Source organism: Sitophilus oryzae, unplaced genomic scaffold, assembly GCF_002938485.1.
Source record: "Sitophilus oryzae breed Bouriz unplaced genomic scaffold, Soryzae_2.0 scaffold_213_pilon_pilon, whole genome shotgun sequence".
In the NCBI taxonomy this organism is placed as follows: domain Eukaryota; kingdom Metazoa; phylum Arthropoda; class Insecta; order Coleoptera; family Curculionidae; genus Sitophilus; species Sitophilus oryzae.
Window position 1 is genome coordinate 385,436 of NW_022146767.1, and position 27,435 is coordinate 412,870.

At 31.0% G+C, this 27,435-nt stretch overlaps 2 protein-coding genes across 4 annotated transcripts in view; one reads left to right on the plus strand and one right to left on the minus strand.

Annotated features, from left to right (window-relative positions):
• The window catches only part of LOC115884220 (cyclin-dependent kinase-like 1), a 33,699-nt gene extending 26,328 nt beyond the window's left edge, over positions 1-7,371 (minus strand). For all 3 annotated transcript variants that reach the window (XM_030902722.1, XM_030902724.1, XM_030902725.1), the window contains exon 1: positions 7,284-7,371. The gene's annotated coding sequence lies outside the window, so the exon portion shown is untranslated. The remainder of the gene's footprint in view (positions 1-7,283) is intronic.
• A 2,168-nt stretch (positions 7,372-9,539) lies between these two features.
• LOC115884205 (zinc finger CCHC domain-containing protein 24-like) lies at positions 9,540-27,112 on the plus strand. Its single transcript, XM_030902703.1, has 5 exons — positions 9,540-9,812; positions 14,393-14,603; positions 17,017-17,280; positions 23,253-23,417; positions 26,712-27,112. The coding sequence occupies exons 2-5, from the start codon at positions 14,418-14,420 to the stop codon at positions 26,823-26,825; spliced, it is 729 nt and encodes a 242-aa protein (XP_030758563.1). The 5' UTR covers positions 9,540-9,812; positions 14,393-14,417; the 3' UTR covers positions 26,826-27,112.
• Positions 27,113-27,435: the final 323 nt, after the last annotated feature.

Below are 27,435 nucleotides of genomic sequence, written 5' to 3' on the forward strand. Positions count from 1 at the left end.
AACGCTAGAAAAGATATACAGGGTGGTCCGAACTGTATTCCGGAAACTTCAGCAGCACATCCTACTGATAAAAATAAGTAAAAAAGTTCGTATAAATATATGTCCTAAAATGCTTAGTTTTGGAGATACAGGGTGTAGAAGTTTCAGTTTTATTTCGATTTTTTCCAAATAATTTATGAAGTAACGTTAATATTTGGATGAAAATTGGTGTCTGGAAGTTTTTTGACATGAGAAATTTGATTTTGATATCCTACTTGTGGAGGGCGCCACCTATTTGTGTTTTAACTGTTTTGAAGAGTATTAACTTTTCGTCCGTACCTGTATATAACTACCGAGCGAAAAAATATACATCTCTGTGATTTTTACGTAAAAAATATCTCTTTGTAAAAATTGCTACGAGCAACCGTTCTTAAGATATTTAGAATGAAAATAGTCAATACATGTCATTATTGACAAAAAATAAAAACACGTCGAGTAGATAGTTACTTGACTGAAATAATAAATTTGGGAAATTTTTATTTTTTTAAATTAATCATAAACTTTACTGCGAAAAAATGATGATTAAACAGTTTCTGTTGAACTTTTGGCACAAAAACATTTCAAATTTATGATTTCAGATTTCAGTCTAATAACTATTTAGTCAACATGTTTAATTTATGTCAATGATGATAGGTATTGATAATTTCGATTCCAAATATCTCGAGAACCATTACTCGTAGCGATTTTTACCAAGAGACATTTTTTACGTAAAAAACTTCGCAAATGTATATTTTTTTACTCAGTAATTTTATACAGGTACAGACGAAAAGTTATTACTCTTCAAACCAGTTAAAAAATATGTAGGTGGCGCCCTCTACAAGTAGGAGTTATATTGACATCAAAATCAAATGTCAAAACAGAAATGTCAAAAATGGAGGTTCATCTTAGACAAGGAAAGAGAGGGGACGGCTAACACGCATATTCTCCCGTGATCGGTTAGTGAGGCGAAAATTCGATCGGCGGCCATACTTTGGTGACAAGATTTCGAGGTGACACCGAGAGAATTCTTATGTTTTTTGTGACAACTGTTTTGTTTTAAATTTATAAACTGTATTGTTTAGTATGGTGAGATGTTCAGCGTATGGCTGCAAAGGCCGAAGCGAGAAAAAAGTGGCTGGAATTACATTTCACAGGTAAAAATCGATACACAACTTTTGTTATGTGGTCATAAAATGTACATTTTTTCATTATAGCAGTAAAAATGTGTAAAATGCTTTTAATATGTTTTGTACCACATCCAAACCAAACTATTTTTAATAATTCCAAGTAGTATTTTCAATATCCTTTATTATAATTAATCTTTGAAACTATAAATAATGCTATTCAGCATGGATTTCTCCAGTGGCGTAGGGAATTATAATGAGAGAAATACAATTTCTGCAATAAACTTTTTTTATATATTTTACATGTAAAAAAATGTATAAAGTATTGTTATCAAATATGTAAAATAATTGTATACTATAAAAAAAATAAAAATTCTGGTGATAAAAAATCTATATGTATAGTTGTTATATAAAACTTAAATTTACCTGCCAAGATTTACTGGTGGTGGACAAACTTGTGGGGGGCTTCTTGTTACTACATATATTTTTTTAAAAATTCTTTCCAAAAATTTGCTAATTTAGGTGTATAATAATAGTCTCAGTGAGTAATTAATAAAAATTTAAAAATAAATAAAATAACACAAAGCTTCTAGAATTGTTTATTTTTTTTGTGGAAAATTAGGATATTCTTATGATTGAAGGTAACAAATATTAAACATTACATTATTCATTGAATCCGTACGCAAATGTGAAGGGGAATGGCTAGATTCATTATTATTCCGTATGGTCGAAAAAAAACGACGTCCAGTTGGCTTGTAAATGACGATGGACGACATTCCCCATATAATTTTACATATAAAATGACAACGATCTTCATTTCATAGCTATCGCTGACGCCGTCTTTTTCGACGTCGTTTTGTATAGTGACAACTGTTTTAGTATAATGACAATATTTTATATGTAGAATTATATGGGGAATATCATCGATCGTAATTTACAAGCCAACTGGACGTCGTTTTTTTTTCGATTATACGGTATAATAATGAATCTAGTCAATTCCCTTCACACTTGCTTACGGATTCAATGAATAATGTAATTTTTAATATTCATTTGTGAAATTCTCATTTCCAAACAAACAAGACGCCGTTTTTTCGATCATAGAGTATATATATGTATATACACGTTTAAAACATATGTTATTACATTATTTTTTATTTAATTATACATTAGACACACGTTAATAAATAAATAATTGTCTTGATAATCAGTCCACGGTGACTGTTAAATAAATTTTGCATTATCGACTTAGATATTCTAATATTATAAAGGTGAGACTATAAAATACAAAATTGTATATGCATTACTCAAAAATGAACGATATATTAGTTTACGTTTTAATAAATATTATGTACCGTCTAGGTACAAGCTAATTTTTGATGCTACGTCATTGGAGAATTTCGCGTGGTGACAACTTGCCTCACTTTCAGCTGCCGTGTTACCTGTCCCCTCTCTTTCCTTGTCTAAGAGGTTCATAATGTCGATTCCGTCTCCCATGTCCCATGCATGAATTCATGGATATCACTGTACCTACTCCTTTTTTGTCTACTCTTTATATTTAAAAATGTTAGTACAATACCTAAAGCAATGAGTATCATAGCCAAAAAATTGAGAATTAATGTAGTGTACGCCTAAAAGTTTATGAATTTCAGGTTAAACTGCTTGATCGCTACTTTTTGTTCTAGTTAAATATATTCTACTCTGAAGCAATAGCAATACATACGAACATTTATTAAAATCTTAATAATGAGTAATAAACTAATCTTCCAGAAAAATCTACTCTGCTGATAAGTTCAATGTGATTTATTAAAAAAAAACACAAAAAGATCTGAAATTCTTGTAAGTGTACACTTTTTAAAGGATATAGTTTCCACCATTCATAGCATAGTCATTAATAATATAGTTAAATCATCGTTTTCTAAATGACGTAGGTATATTTTTAAATTATTCTGGCTTATTCATTTCTATGAGTTTACTTTTTTCTGGCATCAAAGCTTGATATGAATTAACAGCTGGTCTATTTAAATTTAGAAGAATTTAGTATTATATTTGAAGAAAATCGCAATTTTCTTTACAATGTAAACTCTCTAAAAGATTATTATTATTTTTCTAAGATCTATTTAAGTTTAATATTCAATAACTGTTAAATATTAAAGGATATCTTTTACAAAAATAGCTAATTATTATAAAAAATTTTTTGTTTCCTTAAATTTCCATTGAAACTCTAATAAATTAAAATTTAAAAACAACTTCATTAAAAAAAACTGATTTAATTATTTTTAAAACAAATAATCAGTAAAAAAATTTAAAATTACCTATGTTTTATGAGTAATGAAAAGTTGACAAAACAAAAATCCCAAAATAAAATGTGTGATAAATCAACTACTGAAAACATCAGTGTGATTCTTACCTGAAATTTGTATTTTTAGGATAACAAATTGAAAACATTTAGTTTGTTAGAGTACGAACATACCCAAAATATTATTTCAAAGGTACATTGAAACATTTGGCATCATTTAGTTTTGGTAGCTTTAAATAATTGCAGAACTTTGTTTTTCCCGCATAAACATTTTATTTGTTACAAAAAGAAGAGAAGGGAATTTTAAATTTTTGTATGTTATTATTAGTAGGCATATTCTGTAATTATAAGGTAGATATTAAAAATATTATACCCTATACTCCTATATCATAATATTTCTCTGAGGTTTAAGTAATTAAAAAATTGTTCTTTATTCATAATCTAAGCTAGATAGGTATAGGAAACCGTAATATAGTTTGAACAAGCATTTGAATCTGCTTCGATTTAATTTAAAAAATACAGGGTATTGTATTTTAAATAACGAAGTTTTTATGTAAAATAAATATTTAAAATAGACCAACAATTTTTGGTACCCCTGTATAAATTTAAAGAAGCAATAAAAATTTTCAGTAAAATTTATTTTTCTACCTTAAACTCAGCACAACAATGAATTCTGAAAAGTAATGTAAAGGGTATTGATAATCTATTCCATTGTAGCATATTTAAATATCTAAAAAAAACAAATATTTTAAAGATATTTAACGCTTATAATAAATGCCTTTTTTGGACCCTAGAATCCGGGTGTTCCATAAGAAAAAATATAACTTTGGTATGTATCATAATTCTGAAATACCCTGTATATTTCAAAATAATTTTAAATTGTGCACATTACCTCCTCACATAAACGCATAAAATATTTAATTTCTACATCTTTCCGTTTTCGTATAATCAACCGAAGCGAATGAGGTGCGCCACCCTGTATAACGATATACTAGATGTGAATACAAAAATACACAAAGATTTTATTAATTTATATAGATCTGGATAAAGATAGACATTAATTCAACTTTTCAAACAATAAGAGATGTATACAAATAGATTGTAACATTAAACGATATTCACTCGAAATTTTTCTACTAAGTCAATTATTTTTGGAGTCATTACTCTAACTAGCTGGAATTATATATAGTAATAAGGATAAAGGCAGCGTGGATTTTGATGAATTCTGTTATTAAATTTTCAAATAGATGAGACAAGATATGAGCTTCAGAGCAACAAATAGATAAAATAGGGCTTTTAATTACTACTCCACAATTAATTGCACTTATATGGTTGAAACTATTGTCATTCCATTGAATGAAAAGAGATTAGGTACTAGTTTTGCTAATACTAAGATATGATATAAAGAACAAGCTGGTATCATATTATCATCTACTGTAATTCTCCAAAAAGTTTGGTATCGCATAATTTTGTCCATTATATCTACACACATGGCCAAAATTATTGCATATAACGATATTTTTATTTTATTTTGGACCTAACATGATTCTTTTTATATTTTTGGACATATTCAACCGAGGCGAATGAGGTGCGCCACCCTGTATATGGAAAAAATATATTTAATGCAATAAGTAGAGCTAGTACATTAGTTAGTTACAATATTGAAGGCATTTAATACAGTCAGACAATATTTATTTAACGAATTATTTCTAATTATTGGCTTGCTACACGACTACCTAATATAAAATTAAAAATCTAAGTGCAACTAAGCTGTTATTATAATTTTATTTCATAATGAATGAAAATCAACAAAAACCAATTTCATTTTAAACAGAAAATATTGAAAACAATTTTAATTATTTCTCGCAACTAATAGTCTGTACTGCCTCCTCGAGCCTCAATGCAAGCTGTGAGACGATGTGGCATGCTCTCAATTAAGTTGTCTTGAAGATGTTGAGGAATGGCTTCCCATGTTTCGCGCGCAGCAATTTTCAATGCATTTAAGGTACGGGGGGGGGGGATTATTCCTTTTGGCAATATGGCGTTTTAGCATGTCCCAAACATGCTCGATCACATTCATATCTGGAGACATCGGTGACCACCATAGTTTCCTTATACCCTCTTCCTCACAAAATTTGCGAACCGGTAAAGTGCGATGTAAACAAATTAATTCCCACTGCCCCTCGAAATGGACGTACAATAGGCTCTAAAACGTCTCTAAGATATGAGGCACCTGTCATTGTGCCATCAATAAAAACAAGAGGAGTTTGAGCTCCGTGCATTATATCTGCCCATACCATAATGCTTCCCCATTGAAACGGGACACGGGGTTGAGCTGCATTCTTGTTCAGGCCTATTCTTGTTTCATCACTAAACATGACGAAATTCCAATTAGGTCCATTTGCTATTATCTCCTCAGCTCATTGTAGTCGCCTAATTTTGTGCTGTAAATTAAGCTTCGGAACAGGTAGAGGCCTCCTTAAATGTAATCCTCTGTCATGGAGTCTTCTTGCTATGGTCTTTCTTGAAACATTTACTCCTTCAAGGCGAGCTAACTCATTTTTTAATAGAAGTACTAGAAAGCAGTAGACTGCGTCGTGCAATTAGGGATATTTGACGGTCTTGCACAGCAGTAGTAACTCTCTTTCTACCTCTTGCAGGCCGGTCTGTAACCCCGTTTGTCTCCCTGAATTTATTTAATATTCGCGAAACATCGCTTTGGTTAACTCCTACAATTTCAGCTATTGCAACTTGCCGGTAGCCCTGTTGAGACAGTGTTGAGACATTCTGACTCTATTAAACTGTGAAATAATGTTTCTAGGCATTTTAAGGCCAAACATTGGTCAAATTTCTTCTGAAACCCAAGAGACCATAAATCGAAATGTGCAAGAATTTGTAATAATATTGGGTCTGAACGATAAACATTGTTTACCATATCCATAAAAAAATGTTTATTACAGATTATCAAAGCTATGTATAAAAAAAATATTCTTTAAATTCCTTTCCGTATATTTTTAAACGATATATGCAATAATTTTGGCCATGTGTGTATTTAAATCCCACGTAAAAAAAAGATGAATAAAAACTCCCCTTTTCATGGGAATCCTTACAGATGGAAGACTCCTTCCATAACCTGGAATGAGAGTCCTCCAACCGGTTTGAGACACTCGAAGAAATTTCTCAGAACCTAAGAGCGGGAAAAATTAAAGCGTTTTTTGATTTAAGTACGGACAATCTTCGGATTGTCCGGGGTTTTAACAGGACACTGTCTCCTCTATGAACATCTCAGTAGATTGAAGCTAACAAACAACCGCGAATGCAGATTCTGAGGGGAAAATGGGGAAAAACCAGAACGCAAACGACAACCATTCGTACCATAAACATTGGTAAAACTGATATCGGTGTTAAACTCCAGTGACTTCTTCTCTATTAAGATAAAGAGGATTAGAAAAAATATCTTATATCTCTGTATATTTATTGCTCTGAGGTATGTAACGATACCAGGTTAAATATGTACGTATTTGAATCGATATCACCGTTATTACACATACAACAAATCATTAATTATTTCTGAATACTATTGTGCCCTGTGACGTCACGTAAATAAACCTATTTTTGAATTAGACTTGTTTATAAATATGAAGCTTTTGTTGGGTATACCGTGACGTCAAATATGCTGTTTTTTTGAGTAGTGTCGCATAAAAGATTAAATTTCAATGGAATTAAGGAAAATTGGTTAATTCTAAATCAATATGTTGCTTATAAAAGTACATACAAGAGTTGATGTACATACAAAAATGATCAAGAGAAAATTCCAAAAAAATGTAGAATAGTTGTGAACTTACCTACATATTACAGCAACTATAAAAGACACAAATATAAATTTCAAATAATAAAATTGTTAAACAAATGTCAAGTGCTGACTAAAATGACGGATTTGTCAAGATTTTGAAATTTATATAATACCTCTATATAATATACTTATACATACATAGATGACTCTCCGAGTATTCTCTGTAATAGATGTAGATGTTTCTATACCTATAATAGACACTCAATGTAATATGCTTATACCTATGGACATTGAGCATTAATTACAATAGAGAATCCAGGGGCGGCTCGTAGCACTGGAAGATGGTGAGGCACATTAGAAGAGAATTTTTATTAGTATGTATATAGGGTGGCCATTAGTAGGGAGGAAGTTCTATATAAAAAAAGTACATATCCTAAAAAAATATTTTCTTTAAAATTGCAATCGCATTTCCATTTTTCTGTACAGAATTGGGTTCAGCATAAAATTCAGCATACATCACACTATTGATTTATTTGAAGCACTATATATAACTCTGTTTTTTTTCTCAGGTAAGATTTCGACAGACGATGACAGAAGAAAAGCAGATGATGTCCCATACCAATCTATTTATTTTACTAAAAAAAGTTTCTAATAATTTTTAAGTTATCTATGGATGTGTTTAAATATAAATCCGTCATGCGTCGTGTCTTGTTGTTTTTAACCAGTTTTATTGGTTTATTTAAAAAATGACAGATCGTATTCAATTTTATTGGTTTGACGGAACGATGAACGACAAACGGACGCCGATGCGTATGAACTCGCCTTTAGATTTTTGTCATTTTTGACGCTTGTCAAAGTCTTGCCAAATTATAGGTTATAATTTTGTGTCAACTTTTATTAAATACCCTGCGTTTTGGAAGATGATGCATTTTGATTCGTATTATTACGTGTGTTTTGTGTCTTTTGAAGTCAAGTGGAGGAAAAATCGAGTGAAAATTAACTGTAGACCCAGAGCACAGTTTATGGTTAATACTTGCTGCCCAGGCAGAAAGTCTTATACACCAATGAAGTTGCCATCGATAAAGTTTGTATACCATTTCGTCGTAGATAAGTGCATCTCGTATATGGTAGAAGGATCAAACTAAACACATACTAAAAACTGGAGTAGCTGTAAAATATCGACATCACACGATAGGTAAATAATGGATTTTAGTACTGCAGAAAAATAATGTCAAAAGGTACTGGTTTAAAAAAATTAAGATTAAAGTTAATTAATCAACCTTTAAGGTATAAAATTTGGTAGGTGTTATTATTAATAAAATAGTTTGTTTTATTTATGTTGCTTTATTTATTCCTGTGGAATATTACAAATTTGTATTTGTACATAAGTTATATTGATAAATATAAGCATAAATGCGGGAAGTTTCATAAAGCTTGAAAGTAAGAAATAGTTCTTTTATATATATTTTGGTATGTGGTATCTTGTTTTTGATTGTTTTGTATTAACACATACCGTTTTTTATTAAATAAAAAAACTCGATTACATTTTTTCAGTTTTATACAGTTTTTTTCACAGTATTTTGAAGTTACTTGTCAGTCAAATTTTAAATACATATATTTATTTCCTGCTATGCGTTCCAGTTGTACCAACTTATTTCTTTGTAAAATAAAATAAACTACTTTGAAATTAAAATGACAGACACATCTATCACTGTCAAGGATCTTCTCGTTGGACAGACTTATAAAAAGCTTTTGAATTTTTATCAACCATTCAGGCTACCAGCGTGGAATCTGAAAGATGTTTTTCTTCGGCAGGGATCTTGTAATAAGATACGTTCAAGACTGGGGGATGAAACTTGGACGCATTAATATTTTTGAGCTCTTTTTTTTTTAAACTTGTAGCTATAATTCATTGATAATTTTAAACCCGGGATTCAATTCCGGGATTTGTCGTTCAAATCTCGAAAATCCCGGGATTTTGAAAGCCTTTCGGGATTGACATACCTAGTCCTAGCACTGTGCAGAAATTATATTCTTTGGAGCTTGAAGTCTGTTATATCCCCCTTTCAAAACTGACATGAACGCCACTGATATATATGATATGCTAATTAATTCCCCGTCTTAAGCAGGCAATTCATTTTTTACGTGTTTGTACAATACACACGGGCACACACAATTCTCCCGATTGCCTAGAATTATTGCTAGCCCCGTTCCTTCTCCTTGACTTATTTTAAGCCAAAGCTCGACTCAGGGATTCTCCCCACTCCTCCCGGCGTGACGTCACCCGTCAGTGAGTACGACCAGAACCACACTGAATGATCCAGACCAGATTATCCCAAGCTGGCTACTTCGATCTGTCGATACTGGCCCCGAGAGTATCGTACGAATACGGTCCTGAAAATGTAAAAAAAAGTTTGACAGCTATCCGATACGATTCGATTTTGTTTTCCGTCGTTGTTCTATTGTTTTTTCGATATCGAAACAAAAAATCAAGCGCGGTTTTTATGTAACGATCTTATAGAAGTATTTTTTCGAGAAAGTGTGTATGTTTTTTTGGAATATAGGATTAATTTAACTTAAGGTAGGAGAATTTTTCTGTTATAATTCTTCTTTTTTCTTTTAACACAAATATAAATAAAGTTTAGACCACCAAGGATGCTGTATGTTACACAAATAACTGCAGGCTTTGCAAGTTAAACAAATAAGGCTTGGATTGTTCATAATGATACACGATATAATATGTTTTTTTTTGGCATTTAAAAACTGAAGATTTGGCATTTTCTTACTTGAAATTCTCGTAATATAGTGAAAATTAAATACAGGAGAGACACATTTAGTTTTTTGGCACAGTTCTAATATTCTCTGGCCTATATTATTCCGAAAAAAAAATGTAGGCCTTTCGGAAACCGAAACAAGTAGGTTTGTGGGGCCTATACATTTTCGTTTTCGCTTTTTTTACTGAACTTTCGATTGCTATTTTTAAAATCGGTTCGTCGGTATTTCCAGATCAGTTTATTTGCTTTGAGGAGTAATATAAACTCTCGTTTGGTGTTAAGAATTAATTATACAGTACACCTCTACATCTGTTACACAGAGCAGAGTAACTGAATTAAAAAATAGAAAGAAAAAAATCTGAGAAAATTACCTGAACAATTTTAGTTGAAATAGAAACAAAATCTCATAAAAAATTTCTAAATACATATAAAATTTTACCTATACAAAATGAGTTAAAAATAAGTGCAAATATTTTCAGGGCTGGTAGATCTCGATAAAAGAAACATATTTTAAATATTTTTCGAAAATTTTCAAATTTTCAATATTTTAAGCTTATATGTTAATAAAAATACATTTGTTTTCAGTTGATATACAGGGTGAGCCTTAAATATGTGCAAATATTTTCAGAGCTAGTAGATCTCGATAAAATAAACATATTTTGTCTTTACCGCTTTTTAAATAAGTTCAAAACAACCGAGTTATTTTATTTTGAAAATTGAAAAAAAAAATATTTCTTGGTTAAATTTTGAGAACCACTGGATCTCTGAGTTTCCGTTCTTATAAAGTGAATCTACAACGAATGTTGTCATTTTATGTATTGTTATTATGTTTGTTATATAAAAATTAAAAAAATTCCTAAATATTTTTCAAAAATTTCCAAATTTTCACTGTTTTAAGCTTATATTGTAACGAATGCATTTGTTTTCAGTTGATATAGAGGGTGAGCCTTAAATAGGTGTAAATCTTTTCAGGGCTGGTAAGATCTCGATGAAATAAACATTAATAATACCTACTAAAACACGTACTTTTCAGGACAATTTTTGTTTTTTTTTTAAATTCTTGTGTCCGTAAAGTCGAACGGACCCCATTTCCTTGTATTTTTTTTAAAAATTGATTTATTAGTCGACCATACCAATAGGTATTAGGTAGGCTATTACGATCGGCAAAAAAAAAGTTTTTTTAATTTCACTCAAAATGAGTTACTTGGGTCATAAATGACCTAAATACAAAATATTTTCATGATGTCTGTCTGTATGTCTGTCGGTCTGTCCGTCCGTCTGTCCGTCTGTAACACGATAACTCAAAAACCGCTGAACCGATTTTAACCAAATTTGGCACAAAAACACTGTGGCACCCGAGAATCTGGACATTAGTTTTTGGTGGAGGGGGGGGGGTAAGGGGGTATGGGAGGGGGTTAAAAGTTTTAAGAAATAGTAACTCCAAAATTACAGTAGCTAGCGAAACGCGGTTTTCAAATTAAGATTAGGAATAATATTTGCAACAAAATTTGTAATAACATCAAAATCAGTCAAAGTCGCAGTTTTCGAGATATTAACATATTTTAGTATGGGCGGCTATACGTGCTATACGGCATCTCTTTGAGTGCCGTAACCATAGAGTTAAGCCGCAATCGTAAGACCGTAATTTTCTAAAATATACAGGAAAAAACACACGAAAGAAACTCTTCCTGGGGAGAACTATGCCACCCTTAAAAATATTTGCACTTATTTAAGACTCACCCTGTATATTTAATAATAGAAGAGATATTATCTCCAAATCAAATTCAAACCAATGGTTTCTTTTTTAATTAAATGTAAAGCTACACATTGCCTGTTGATGTTTGAATGACATATACTCCAAACATGTATTATTTATAGACTTACAGTTATTTTTCAATTTTTGCACCCATTGCTTTAATATAGTTTTATTTTCAGCTGCACTCGCTAACATTTAGAACGCATTGAATTGTTTTCAAGCTTAACTGCACTGCTAATGCTAAAAATGCAAGAGCTATGCATCGATGTAAAAGATATACCACTGTCTGTAAAAAGGTGAATCTCATCTTATTTCTTTAGTAAATATTTCTCTACAAAAAATACACTTTAACCTATAATGACTGAAATTTGTTTAGTTAAAATGATATGAACTACTCTAAATTTAAATTTACTTATTGTAAACATATATTAAAGTGTATTTTCCTCTACTCAAAATTAGTTTTAATCATTATTAATTGAACTGTTGTAACCCTGTGTCAGTATAGTCGTGCAATAGAAGGTGCAATCTAAAATAATATGACAATTTTACTATGTACTACGGTTTGGCCACAGCTTATTTACTACCAGCTGGTCATCTGTGTTTGATCAGTAAATTTTAGTTTAAATAGGAATTTAAATTAAAATTATTATGGTTCATTCCAATTAAACTTTTAGTCACGTGATTAAGCTTGTCCGGCCAGCGTTGCCCACTTTTACATATTTTCTATAATCAAAATATTTTAGGAAACAAAAATAAATTAATTATAAATATATAAACAATTATTATTTACATAACTCACCTCCTTAACAGCACTAGGGATATAAAGGGTCATTACTACCGCATTCCCGTTCAAAATATTCTAATAAGGTTGCGATGAGTTTTTGCATTGGCTATTAAGCTATCTTGTACACTTCGCACAAATGCAGAAATTCGCACACTTGTAGGGATAAGGTCTTTAATCTTCTCTGTACACTATTTAATTTTAAAAATATCTTTATTTCCATTAGATTAGAAGTCCAAAGCAAAAAGCAACATAACGAAAACCTCTTGTTGCATTTCCTACATAGGAATTTCTCAAACACAACAATACATTTCAAACAAAATTCATAACCACTCTCTTATTTTCAAAATCTATTTTCGTATTCCTTGTAGTGGAAATCAAACTTTTTTCAAACTAATAAAAATGAGTAATCTGTAAACAATTTAGACAGCAATATTTTGTTTCACACTGAATTCCATGCAACTGTATGTGATATTAAAGTGAAATTAATGAAATAAAAAATGAATTAAACAGTCCGGTACATTTAATTAAGTCCAATTAATACAGTGACATTAAAAAGTAAGGGCCATCTCTGTTAAGTACTAAGTACAGAATATATTTTGGTATTGAAGGAAAGTCTTTTAAATAAGAAAATTGTGCCTTCCTCATTGGTTTTAAAACAAATTTAATCTGATTCTTTTGGGTAGAGAGAATAAAATATACTAACAATGATATTCCATTATTTGTTTTACAAGTCAATCAGTTTATTGTAAATAAGAGTAATATATCAACACAGCTTATTTATTACCAGTTGGCCATCTTTATCTATTCGTTATATATCCGCATTTTACCTGCCGCACCTGTCTTATACAACATGACAGTACTCAAAGCATTAATTTCAATAGTTTTTCTAAACTGAGCTCATAATATGACTTGTTGCATATATAAGCCAATATCTAGATAAGTATGTAGAGTTTCATGCAAGTTGGAAAGTTGGTTACGAATAGGCTGTGGTATCACTTAATCACTTATTATATTGTAGAATGTTTATGTACTAAAACAATATACAGGGTGGTCCGAACTGTATTCCGGAAACTTTGTCCACATATTCTGCAGATAAAAATAAGTAAAAAAGTTCATATAACTGTATATCCTTTTTTTATCCTAAGTTTCTGGAATACAGTTCAGACCACCGTGTATATAGTTCATATCAAATAAACTTTTGGTCGCGTGATTAAGCTTGACCGGCACAGCGCTGCCCACTTTTACGTATTTTCTTTTTATCAAAATATTTTTGGAAACAAAAATAAATTAATTATAAATATACAAACACTTATTATTTACATGAACAAAACTCACCTTCTTAACAGCACTTAAGGGACATAAAGGGCCATTTTACTACCGCTTTTCCGTTCAAACTATTCTAATAAAGTTACGATAAGTTTTTTATGGCTATTAATGTACCCTTTGCACTAAAAGAGGTTCTAAAAAGAACAATGTCAGACTGCAAGGTCTTCTAGTAAACATTTTTAAGCTTAAAGTCAAAGCTTAAAGTATCACAACACTATTTATTAAAACCAAAAACTCGTTATAAAAAACTAAAATGTCAAAACGAATGACAAAGTCAGAATATAAATAAGTAAATGTGGCAATTAAATTGACATTTTTTATAGCAGAGCTACCAACTGAATCTCCAGCGCGAAATTTAAACTCCAATCCGGCGCTGAATACGTTCATGGTTGCAACAATGATTTTAAAAATGGCGCCCCCGATTACGTAACTAAAAGTTTAATTGATGTCAAATATAGATATTATTTACGTACTTTAATGCTTTATATACATTTATTGCATCATATTTTTATTCTGTTTAGGGGTATTTTCGATTTACTCGACATTATGTCTCCGACAGCTACTCTGTTCAACCAACCTTCTCAGCTATCACCTTCATTTTCTTCACTGAATCGCCATGCCAGGCAACAAGATTATGGAAGTTCTGGATCTGCAAATTCACTATTTACTCCGTCCTATGCCGCTACAACTCCAACGAATTGGTACCAATACCAAAGTAATGAGCCATATCAGGTAAATATCATCAAAAATCAAAAAAGATCAACTATAGTCTGTCCAACGAGACGATCCATGTAAGTGCTGTTGTGTCTGTCATTTTAATTCACAGGTACATTGTATTTTCTGTCATTTTTGAATGTCGTCTATCGAAAATTTCTCTGACTCGTTGGACAGGTAATACTTTATCATCGAATACTTTTACTAACCATGTTATTATAGGTATACTGGGTATATCTCGAAAGTGGCTCACCCCTATAATTTTTTTTTTATTTTTTTTTGGATAAAAAAAACGAGATTCGGTATGTTAGTATGTGCCATAGATTAGGATTAATTGACGTATTCAATTGTTTTCTATTACATTCTTTTTCACCGGAAATAACTATAAATTTTGATTTTTAAATGGCACCCTCGGTATATTTTTACTTTATTCGATAAAAAATGACACTCTGTGTAGAATGATATATCATATGTCAATTTTTGACATTTTCGCTTAAGAAAATCGTACAGTGCGTCTGTCCGTTCTGTAGCTACGGGGTATCCTTGAGAGGGGAAACGATATTCTCTCGATGTTTTTCGTAAAAAATTAGACGACGCGTCCCATCAATAAAAATTCGACAAATTTGCAAGTAGCCAATAAAATGAGTGGGCGGAGCGATTTGCGGTGACGTACTCGTCAAGTCGACGTATAAAATATATTGCTGTTTATTTAAATGTTTTTTGTCCGCATTCCTTTTATAGACACAGATCCAGCAGACGTACTGTATGTAATCGTATTTAAATATCAATCTAGAGTGCCAGGGCTGTATTAAAAACACTAATTTTTAATCAAGGAGCCTTGAAAAAATACTTCTATTTGATCGTGTAATCTTTTTTGTGTCTTGTTCTGACTTTATATCTCAATTTTTTCAAATTGAACAAGAGTGACTCATTAGCATATTTGAAAAAAGCATTTTTTTACGAATAATTTTCTACGACACACTTGGTATTTCGAGTCAAATTGTCGCTCTGAACCACATGTTACAATTTCAAATCAACTATATGCGAAAATGTCGAAAGCTGACATATGATGACATATGAAAAGATGTCATTTCTATTGAGAGTGTCAAATAAAGTAGAAATATGACGAGGGTGACATTTAAAAATCGAAAGTTGTAGTAATTTCCAGTAAAACAGGAAATGACAAAACTCAATTGAAAACGTCAATCAATCCCACTTTATATCATATACTAACATGCCAAATGTCGTTTTTTTTTATCTAAAAAAATAAAAAAAGTTATAGGGGTACATTTGAGACGCACCCAGTATATGTAATTGAAATGAAATACTTATTCAAAAATATGTTCTTTTACAGGGTGAGTCTTGGCACAGCGTAGTCGACTTTAACATATTTTCTTTTAATTAAAATATTTTAGGAAATAAAAATGAATTAGATATAAATATATAAACAGTTATTATTCACTATAACAAAACTCACATCCCTAACAGCACTTAAGGGACACAAAGGGCCAGTTTACCGCTTTCCCGCTCGAAATATTCTAATACTGTTTCGATAATTTTTTTGTAACGGCTGTTAAGCTGCTTCGGCATCTTGTACATTTCGCACTAGAAGAGGTTCTAAAAAGTTCAATTTCCGACTGCAAGGTCTGCTAGTAAAAATTTTAAGCTTATAGTATTGCAACACAATTCACTTAAACCAAAAAGTGTCACAAATCAAAATATCGATAATTAAATATGGCCACTTGACATTTTTACAGCAGCGCTACGACCTGAATCGCCAGCGGGAAATTTGAATTCTAGTTAAATTTCAATCCCAGCGCCGAATATGTCCATAGTTGGCAAAAATGCATTTAATAATCGCGCCCTCGATGACGTAACTCAAAGTTTATTTTGTATCGATTATAGGTACGCAGAGATTTCCACGTTAATGACTGTAAGTCGACTGGCTGTCTAGTGAATACGCTGTGCTTTTAATTCTGTAAATTTTGGTGCTACTATCTTTGCAATTTTTTGCGAGTCTTATCTGCTGATTATGCGATTATCTAGAAAACAATTCCAACTAATGTAATCAGACTTATAATAATTTAGTAGTTTTTATTAAAGTTTAAGTTTTATTTGAAATAAAGTTAATCCAATAACTGCATTCTCATTTTTAAAATTATGGTACTTTAACTCTGTAATGTTGTGACGTAAGTGTTGAGTAATAATAAGAATAAATTAATTTTTTTAGTCGGATAATATAGGAACACATTATTTGTATGCTAAACTATTTAAAAAGTTTATTTTAACTGGAGAATGACCCTACTATTGTTTCGATTTATTTATAACTATGGGGAATCACTTGAAAATGTTCGATAAAGAAACTTTTTTACATCCTATATCACAACGCCAATTTTTTTATGTATATTAGTTAAAAATATATCTATTTTAGGCAAAATTACTCAGTCCAACTTGGGGATCGCCGTTTTCACCGGGACACACTCAGTATTCGTACAATCTCTACAGCAACCTGGCCAACCTCAGCAACCTGAACAATTTAAACAGCATGAGTCACGCGTACGCCAATGACGTGATCGATCTAACAGAACAGTTGGCAGAACTGGCACTAGACAGGAAACCGATCAAGAGGCCGCCATCTTCATATTTGTGTCATTTGTGCTTCCAGAAGGGACATTATATTAAGGACTGTCCACAGGTGAGAATTTTAATAATAAAAGATATGTATACAGTCTCGTGTGTACTAGCAAAATGGAAACGTATTCAAAAAGATCTTTTTATAGAGGATGTGTTAAGTAAGAGGTTATGTAACGGTGGTTAAAATCGACTTTTTTATTTTAAATGCAACATCCTGTATATTTGTGAATTCTTGGTTTATTCAGAAGACTAGAAATATTTTATGTACCTATACAAAGATAAGGTATCCTTATAGATAACAAGTTGTCAGAGTTATTGATGTTTTTGATGCACTTGTGCAATAATTTGCACAGAAACTGACGTGGAATAGCCAATAACCAAAATTAATGTTAAAAAAGTTAAATAATGCATTTTTTACTTTGTTTATGAAAATAAATATAGAGTATATAATATTTTCATGACAAGACACAATAGAAAAGCAATATACAGGGTGTCCCGTTAAAAATAAATAACTTCGGTTTATATTTTGAGAACGACGTCTCCCAGCGAAAAAACAGTTACGCCACTGGATTTTACGTGAAGGATTCTGTGGTACACTCAGTTTTCACCTTTTCGATAAGTTATGAGATAACCGAGATACAAGGCGAGTCGAAGAATTCAACAAAATTCGCCCTATATTATACCGGGTGCGTCTCAGAAGTGGCTCAGTTCTATAATTTTTTTATTTTTCAGATAAAAAAACGAGATTTGGTATGTTAGTATATGACATAAATTGGGATTGCTTGACGTATTTAATTGTTTTTGATCACTTTCTGTTTCACCGGAAATGACTACACGTTTTGATTTTTAAATGGCACCCTCGGTATTTTTTTACTTTATTCGATAGAACATGATATTCTGAATAAAATGACATATCATGTCAACTTTTGACATTCTCGCTTAATAAAAAATTGTATTTTAAATTTCAATCTAGAGTGCCATGGCCATGGCTATGTTAAAAACACTAATTCTTAATCAAGGAGTGTCTTGTCCTGGCCGGTTAAAAGATGCCCAAATCGTATTTTTAATCATATCTCAATTTTTTCAAATGGAACGAGGGTGGCTCATTAGCATATTTGGAAAAAGCATTTTTTACGAATAATTTGATACCACACACTTGGTATTTCGAGTCAAATTTTCGTTACGAACAAGCAAGTTATATAATTTCAAATAAACCATATGTGAAAATGTCAAAAGTTAACATATGATATGCCATTCTATTCAGAGTGTTATTTTCTATCGAATAAAGTAAAAAAATACCTAGGGTGCCATTTAAAAATCAAAAGTTCTAGACATTTCCGGTGAAACAGGAAGTGACCAAAAACAATTGAATACGCCAATCAATCCTAATTTATGCCATATACTAACATACCAAATCTCGTTTTTTTCATTGAAAAAATAAAAAAAATTATAGGGGTGAGCCACTTTTTAGACGCACCCTGTATAATCTAATAGGAATAAAAACATTTTAAACACCCTGTATATAATGTCAAAAGTTGACATATGATATGTCATTCTATTCAGAGTGTTATTTTTTATCGAAGAAAGTAAAAAAATACCTAGGGTGCCATTTAAAAATCAAAAGTTCTAGACATTTCCGGTGAAACAGGAAGTGACCAAAAACAATTGAATACGTCAATCAATCCTATAATTTATGCCATATACTAACTAACATACCAAATCTCGTTTTTTTAAGTGAAAAAAATAAAAAAAAATTATAGGGGTGAGCCACTTTTGAGACGCACCCGGTATAATCTAAAAGGAATAAAAACATTTTAAACACCATGTATATAAAGAAAGGACACTAAATTTTCATTTTTTTTAAATCAGTGGAGTAGTTTTGGAATAAAAATATAAACTATAAACTTAACGTTAAATATTTCCAGTTCTATAATTTTCACCCTGTATATCTTGAAAAGTGTTTAGAGGAATGAATGGATAGTTCACACTTTTCTTCTAGTCGGTGTCATAATTTATCGGTTTTTATTGCCTTATTTTGAGAACGCCTTTAAGTGTAATTTATTTGACCGTATATATTTCTTTTTCCCTTTCATGTCAGACCTACCTGAACAGATGTTTGCTTTTCTGTCAGTTATGTTACATAAGTGGGTGATATTTTTACAGTTTAATCACTTTAAAGAACTCCAATTTGTATTGGCACAAAATAGAAAAATAAAGTCTTTGATGCCACTTTACATTAAGGCGGGTTCTCACTTGTCAGTTTCGCTGACGCAGTCTGACTGATTCAGTGATACTGAACAAATAATGAACGTCAGAACACATTTTCATGTTAAATGATCGGTAAATTCGTACTTTCAGTTAAAGTGAAAACCAGTTCTACTTTTTTTAATTTTTGACTGATCATTATCGAATAATGAATAGAAACTGAAGCGTGAGAACTACATTTTCGTAATTTGTTCAGTTTACAAGTTAAAGTTAATTAATCTCGAAAAAAATCCTTTATGGGTATTTTGGCACAGCACTGCAAGAAAAGCTACATAATAAAATACTTATTTTTTGTAAACACTTCTGCGTTAAACCTAAACGGATACTGCTTGTCAGAAGTTATGTTTACAGTTATACAAATTTGCCTAACAAAAAAAAAAGCTTAACGTTTCGGAAATTCTATCGTCGGAAGCAAAAAAAATCAAAGAATAAAGAAAAAAAACTATTTAAAATATTTAAATCCAAACTATTATGAGAACACTTTAGTTTTTTTTTAAAGCAGATACGTCTACAAGAAACCGTTGACGTTCTGTTAAAATAGAACGTCAACGGTTTCTTGTAGACGTATCTGCTTCAAAAAAACGTTTTCTTCTTTTCTGATTCACCAGAATATTCTGTAATTCATTTGCTAATTGTAAACAAACTTCGCGAACACCTAGTTTCAATTTTGTTTTAACCATTTTCATGTCTACGAAATCACCACGTTAAAATGTTTGGACCAACTGAATACTGAATGTAGCAAAATATGAAACGTGTGAATACAATCGTTGATTTTTATTTTTCATTGATAATGAATCAGTCAGACTGCGTCGGTGAAACTGACAAGTGAGAACCCGCCTTTAGACAAAAATTGTTTCTGTGTAAAAAAATTATAGCTGATATTGTATATTTCCTATTTATAATATATAATATTTTTCCGTGATTTTTTTTGTTCTGCACACTAATTATAGAAAGACTAAAAAAGGATAGAACTTTTCCAGATACACAAATCTGTTTCCAAAACAGTATTTTTTCTCAAATTTTAAACTAAACCATTTAAAAATAAGTTTTACCAAACCAAACCAAATCAACCTTCTTAAGGCCTATTGCCAGTAAGCGCCATTAAAAAATAAAGAAGTGTACGGGCCAGGTAATTGACATCGCCGAAATTATCATCGATTGTCATTCCTCAGCCGTCTTTGACGCCGTTTTTTTATCGTATGGTACAATACCACAGTATAAAGAATAATAATTCCATTCTGTGCAATATACTTTTTTACTTATTTTTTAGAAATAAGTTTTAAATTTATGTACGAAGTAATAAGTATACAGGGTGGCGCACCTCATTCGCCTCGGTTGATTATACGAAAACGGAAAGATGTAGAAACAAAATATTTTATGGATACTATGTGGGGAGGCAATGTGCATAATTTAAAAAGTAAAATTTATTTCTCTGGCTTCAGAGTCAGCACAAGAATTAACTCTGAAAAGTAATGTACACGGTGTTGACAAACTTTTTTATTATGACATGCATGTTTAAATATCTTTAAATATCTCAAAAACCAAAGCATTTAAACATATTAAACACTTATAATAAATTCCTTATTTTATGCTCAAGAATCCAAAATTGAAATAAAATACTTGGTATGTGTGTTCCCTAAGAAAAAATATAACTTTGGTATGGATCTTAGTTCTGACACACCCTGTACATTTGAGAATAATTTTAAATTATGCACATTGCCTCTCTAGATATACTCATAAAAAATTTGTTTCTACATATTTCCGTTTTCGTGACTGAGGTGCGCCACCCTGTATAGGTACCAAAAGTGACACCCTATACGAAGTAAAACAAAAATTATTGTGTATTTTAGATTTTTGACTCGAAAAAGTCTCTAAGATTATATATTATTATGTCATTACTTAATTATGAATTAAAAGACTCTCTCTCTCTCTCTCTCTCTCTCTTAAACAATATTAAAACACACCCTCTATCTCAAAACATGATTTTTATTTTAACAGCTAATAAATTCTCTCTGCCTTAAATAGAATCTTTTACGTATACCCCGTATAATCTATACACATTTTAATAGAGCATACCTAAATTTCTAAATAGGCACTCTTGAGACTCTTGATAGGGGCATTTCAGTTCCTTTTTTTAAGGTAATAAACTCTAGTTTATTATTCTGAGCTGGTCATAAAATTGTCAACCTATATTTGAAAGAAAGAACTGCACTTTTAAAGTGTTTTTATAAGGAATTATTAAACGAGAAACATCTTAGTTAGTTTATTAGTTTTTTTACGATGTGTCATGTTTAAATTATTTCAAATTAATTAGTGTGACTAAAAGAAATCAGTACATACATTCAAATAAAATGGAATTTAATTTATATTTTTATAAAAGTTTCTCAGTCCTTTCTTGTCATATGAGAACGTTTTTTATCGAAAAATCTACTCCACTTCGTAATGTGCAAATTATGAACATTAGTTATCAGGGTATAAACAATTTTATTTATTACTTGTACCAATATCAATGGCAAAATTATCTGAAATCCTTTCAGGTTTATTGCTTAGCCATCAACAAAGTGCGATAACTATTGTTTTCTTTTTATTAATGCCAATGCAACTGCGTTTTCATCGAAAAATAGCGATAGAAAGAATTTAAAACAATAATAAATTAGATTTATACTTGCCATTTGTTTTTTAGTCTGGTACTTCTTATGTTTAACGATAATAAATTTAGATGTTTACACGTTACAATATTCAACATTTTAAATTTAATAAAATAGATAATACAGTCATGTAGTGAAATTAATAATTATTCATTGTTAATCTTTAAAATCAAAAATTTAAGATGAAAAACTAATCAATTTTGAATTACATAAAAATACCTTAGGCAACACATAATACACTTACTAAATCGGTCCTCTATTATCCACTAGGCACAGTAACTTTCGGAAGGAGATAGATTTCAAACTGTTTGAAATGTTTCTGTTGTAGTTTCAAACTTCGGCTATTTTTGACTAGGTGGTGCTATGATCAATTATGTAGTAAACTTTAGCTATGCGCTATGAGATGGCGCTGTAATCTACAACTCGTTCAAAAAATGTTATATTTTTTTCTTGACAATTTAATTTTGACTGATTTTGACTTGTCTTCAGTAGGGTCTTAACTGATCCTATTTAGCGAATGATGAAATCAGGATATGATCAAATGATTATACTCCGCTTGCTGTTTGAGGATCGCAACCCTCACTCAGTAATTGACTGACGCTAACTGAAGATCACCAATAAATTAATTCAAAATTAAAAGTCTTCTATGAAGAAAAGTGCAATTTAATTTTCAGTACACTGTTAATAGTGTTAGTGATTTTTTACTGATTTTCTGACTTTCTGTTATTTTAAGTCAATACTTGACACTTGACTGATGATCTGATGACCATCTAATGACAAAGCCTGAAAATCGTGGCAGCCATGGTCGGATCAGATGTTCAGATGATGTAAATTGAGTAACAGAGTTAATCAGAGATTGCTAAAGATCTTTCTGATTCTGACTTCTGATCAACTTTTGTTAATTATTTATGATTATGACAAGAAATAACTCAGGTAATAGTCAAGTACTGAAAGAAAAATGATCAGTGATTTTTGACCTGAGGCTAGCTAAAGATCATCAAGATCAAAGAATCGATCTCGCAGAAACAAAAAAAAATTCCCTGTATAATTAGATTATGGAGTTCCACCGTGGGAGTCAAAAATTCACAATGTTTAAAGTTTTTTTTTGTAAACTTTTTAGGCCCGTCCAAAAGGCGAAGGAAAAACTCCATACCAAGGAAGAAAAAGATGTTTTGGTGAATATAAATGTCCCAAATGCAAACGGAAATGGATGTCCGGAAACTCTTGGTCAAACATGGGTCAAGAGTGCATCAAGTGCCATATCAACGTCTATCCACACAAACAGGTAGGCATCCCCCCCCCTTAAGATCTATAAATTGGGTTAAATATTAGGCTTTTGGGTTAAAAATGGCGTCCTAAAAAGCATATTTTACATTACCTAATTTTTATTTGCCCCCTCCCTAAAATAAATTCCTGTATCCGCCCCTGATCGGGGGACATACTGATGTATAATCATTCAAAAAAAAGGCAAAAAATATGGAACATGGACACACAATTCTTAGTGGTCTTTTAATTGCAACGTTGTTCCTGATTTTGTGAAGTGTTTTTAGCAACAAAATATTATAATGGCTATTTGATATACAGGATGGTCCGAACTGTATTCCGGAAACTTCAGCAGCATATTCAAAAGGGTGCAAGAACGGTAAACTAACAGGATTTCTCATCCTCATGAGGGTGCAGCCACACTATCCTAAAAACGGCGTATCGGCGTAACGGCGTAATGACCTTGAATAGATTTCCAGTAATTCTATTGGCTGAAAAATTCATCTGTCAGAAATTTTATCTGTCAAATTCATCTGTCAAAAATTTCAGCCAATAGAATTGCTGGAAATCGATTCAAGGTCGTTACGCTGTTACGCCGTTTTTAGGATAGTGTGGCTGCACCCTGAGACGTACATTCGCCTCTTCCCGCGCTTCAGCTGACAGTTGTGACGTCAGTGTAGCCCTTGTCAAAGCCTTCGTGGCCTTGATAGTGTGTATTATTAGTTGCCTATGGTAAACTTATAAAAATAACAGCTGAGAAATTTTGAGTTAATTATTTTGTCAATTTTAAATGTGAAAAAGGTGTCTTTAAAGTTTTTAGAGCTATAGAGTGTATAAATACGTTCATTTTGTGTTGTGGATTGTGACAAAGTGCATACTAAGTGCCCACGATTTTGTTTATTAATTATTTTAAAGCAAAATATGGAAGTACTCTAAAAAGAATGCTTGCAAAAGGTGATGCTGGGAACTGCTGTTCTTAAAAATGCATTATCCAAGTATTTAATACGATTTATGCAGTTAATTTTCTATACTGCATACATATAAGGTGTTTAAATAAATAAACTAAATAATGAACGTTTTGCATTCGGTAACCAATAATGCACGTGTGTGTATTATTGGTTGCCGGATAAGGAGTAATAACCATGACAAGAGCAGTCCTATTAGGTTAACTGTTCTTGGTAAGGGTGTAGAAGTTTCATTTTTATTTCGATTTTTTCCAAATAATTTCTGAAGTAGCGTCAATATTTGGATGAAAATTTGTGTCTGGGAGTTTTTTGACATGAGAAATTTGATTTTGATGTCAATATGACTCCTACTTGTAGAGAGCGCCACCTACATATTTTTAAGAGCAATAACTTTTCGTCCGTACCTGTATTAAACTACTGGGTAAAAAATATACATTTACGACTTTTTTTACGTAGAAAAGGTCTCTTGTTAAAAATCGCTGTAATGGTTCTCGAGATATTTGGAATCGAAATTATCAATACTATACTTGTCATTATTGACATAAATTAAACATATTGACCATAGATAAAAGACTTATACTATTAAATAGATAGGCAGCTTATAATACATTTCAATTTTATTATACAAGGGCGCCTCTGGTAGATGGAGGAAGAAATACTAATGGATGAGAGGGGTGCGGGGAAGGGGGGTTGTTTTAGTTAATTTAAAATAAATTTAGACATACATGTTAGAACACTTTGTGTGCTTTTAATTAGGTCGAACATATTATAAACGATAAATCAACTGAATTAAAAGCATACAAAGTGTTCCTATATGTCGGATATTAATTAAAAAATATATTAAAAATACTAGAAATAGTATATATTAAGTTGTTACAGTTATAATTTAATCTTTGGCGGTTTTCAGCAAATAGCAGGCAGTTTTACATAATTTGCCTCTCTTTGAAGTGAATTGGAAACGGCTAGGTATATAATTTTGGTGTAGGCAAGATTCCCAGTTTGTTTCCGTTTGGGACCTGAAATAATAAAAACAAATTAAATCAGATGTAATCATCTGCTGATCATGCTAATATAAAACGCGCGTCCTTAATTCCCACATGCACCGTAAAAAAAATTAAATAACTGCAATAGAGATGTACTATGTAGTTATTTAGTGCAAGTAGCATTTATTAGCAGTACTAATTTAAAAAATCTATAACTGTAAGTAGATATGTTTAATTTACTTACCATTGTATCCTTCGGAAACCAGGTGTACAACAATTAAACTTCATGATAAAAAATAATTAAGAGTTATTACAAAACACAAATTGTCCCACCATTTTTAAAAAACATTGTCTAAAACAGAATACTGGCAAAAAATCTGAAGGAATTTAATTTTACAATAATTCGACAAATCAAAACGAAATCAAACCGTAAAATCACAACAAACGCGTCTCTGAGTGACAGTTAAAAATCAAATTTTATTATTGTCAGATATTGACATTTGCATTGTTAATATTGACAGTTTTAATATTTTGCGCCTCTGCATCTTGGAGGAAAAACTATTTTTAATGAACTGTCATTTCCATTTAAGTTTCCCAGCCATGATATTGACTAAATAGTTATTAGACTGATGGAAAATATGATCATATTTTCCATCAGGGATGGAAATCATAAATTTGAAATGTATTTGTGCCAAAAGTTCAACAGAAACTGTTTTATCGTCATTTTTTCGTAGAAAAATTTATATTTATATGTATATTTATGAAAAATAAAAAGTTCCTAAATTCATCATTTCAGTCAAATATATAACTACTGTCAATATGTTTATTTTTTGTCAATAATGATATGTATTGATTATATCCATTCTAAATATCTTGAGAACGGTTGCTCGTAGCGATTTTTACCAAGAGACATTATTATGTAAAAAATGACGATATGTTTGACTTAATAGTTTTATACAGGTACGGACAAAAAGTTATTACTCTTCAAAACAGTTAAAACACATGTAGGTGGCGCCCTCTACAAGTAGGAGTCATATTGACATCAAAATCAAATTTCTCTGGTCAAAAAACCCAGACCCCAATTTTTGTCCAACGACGTTTTGTTTATTTGTGTGTATTGACGTCGTTACTTCAGAGATTATTTGGAAAAAATCGAAATAAAAATGAAACTTCTACACCCGGTATCTCCGAAACTAAGCATTTTAAGATATACATTTATACGAAGTATAAATGTATATCTAATAATAAGAATATGCTGCCGAAGTTTCCGGAATACAGTTCGGACTACCCTGTATTCTTCGGACTCTCTGTATTCGGACTACCCTGAACTGTTAAAAATTATAATTGGTTATAATTTCTAATTTCTAGCGACCGTTAGAGAAGCCAGATGGTCTGGATGTTTCGGACCAATCGAAGGTTCATCCTCAACATTTGTGCCAAAAATGCAAAGAGCTTGGATATTACTGCAGACGAGTACAATAAGAAGAAATCTATTAAACCAAAGGCTTTATTATTTTTATTGTTTTTTTAGAGATACTTGAAAATTTATTTTTTATTTTTATACTTTTGTTTTTTTTATTATTATTTGCATCTGCATTTTGTTGCCATATTGTTTTAGTATTATTTGCTAGTACTTATGTTTTCATCTAATTATTTTCATTATGGGGACATATTCCGAAAAACTATCTGCTTTTAATATTATTCTCATCAGGAATATGATCCCATATATTACTCACTAGATTTTTCCTAAAAATAAAATCTAAAACATTTTTTTTGTTATAGTATCCTATAGTATCTATCTGACTTGTTTTATGTACTTAAATTTTAGTAATATTGTTATATTATGTATTGTCTATTCCGGATTTGTTTTTATTTTTCGACAAAGTCACATATTGACAAGTAAAATATGAAGAGCAATCACGAAGATTTGAAATATATGTATTCTATATGGATAACTGCAATATTTTCCTATTTATTTTGGGTTGTGATATGTGATTGTAAAGATAATATTCATTTTTACAATTTTTTATATACTCTTATTTCATTTTATTTGTATAAATTAGATGGTAAAATACTATATACTTATTCGTGT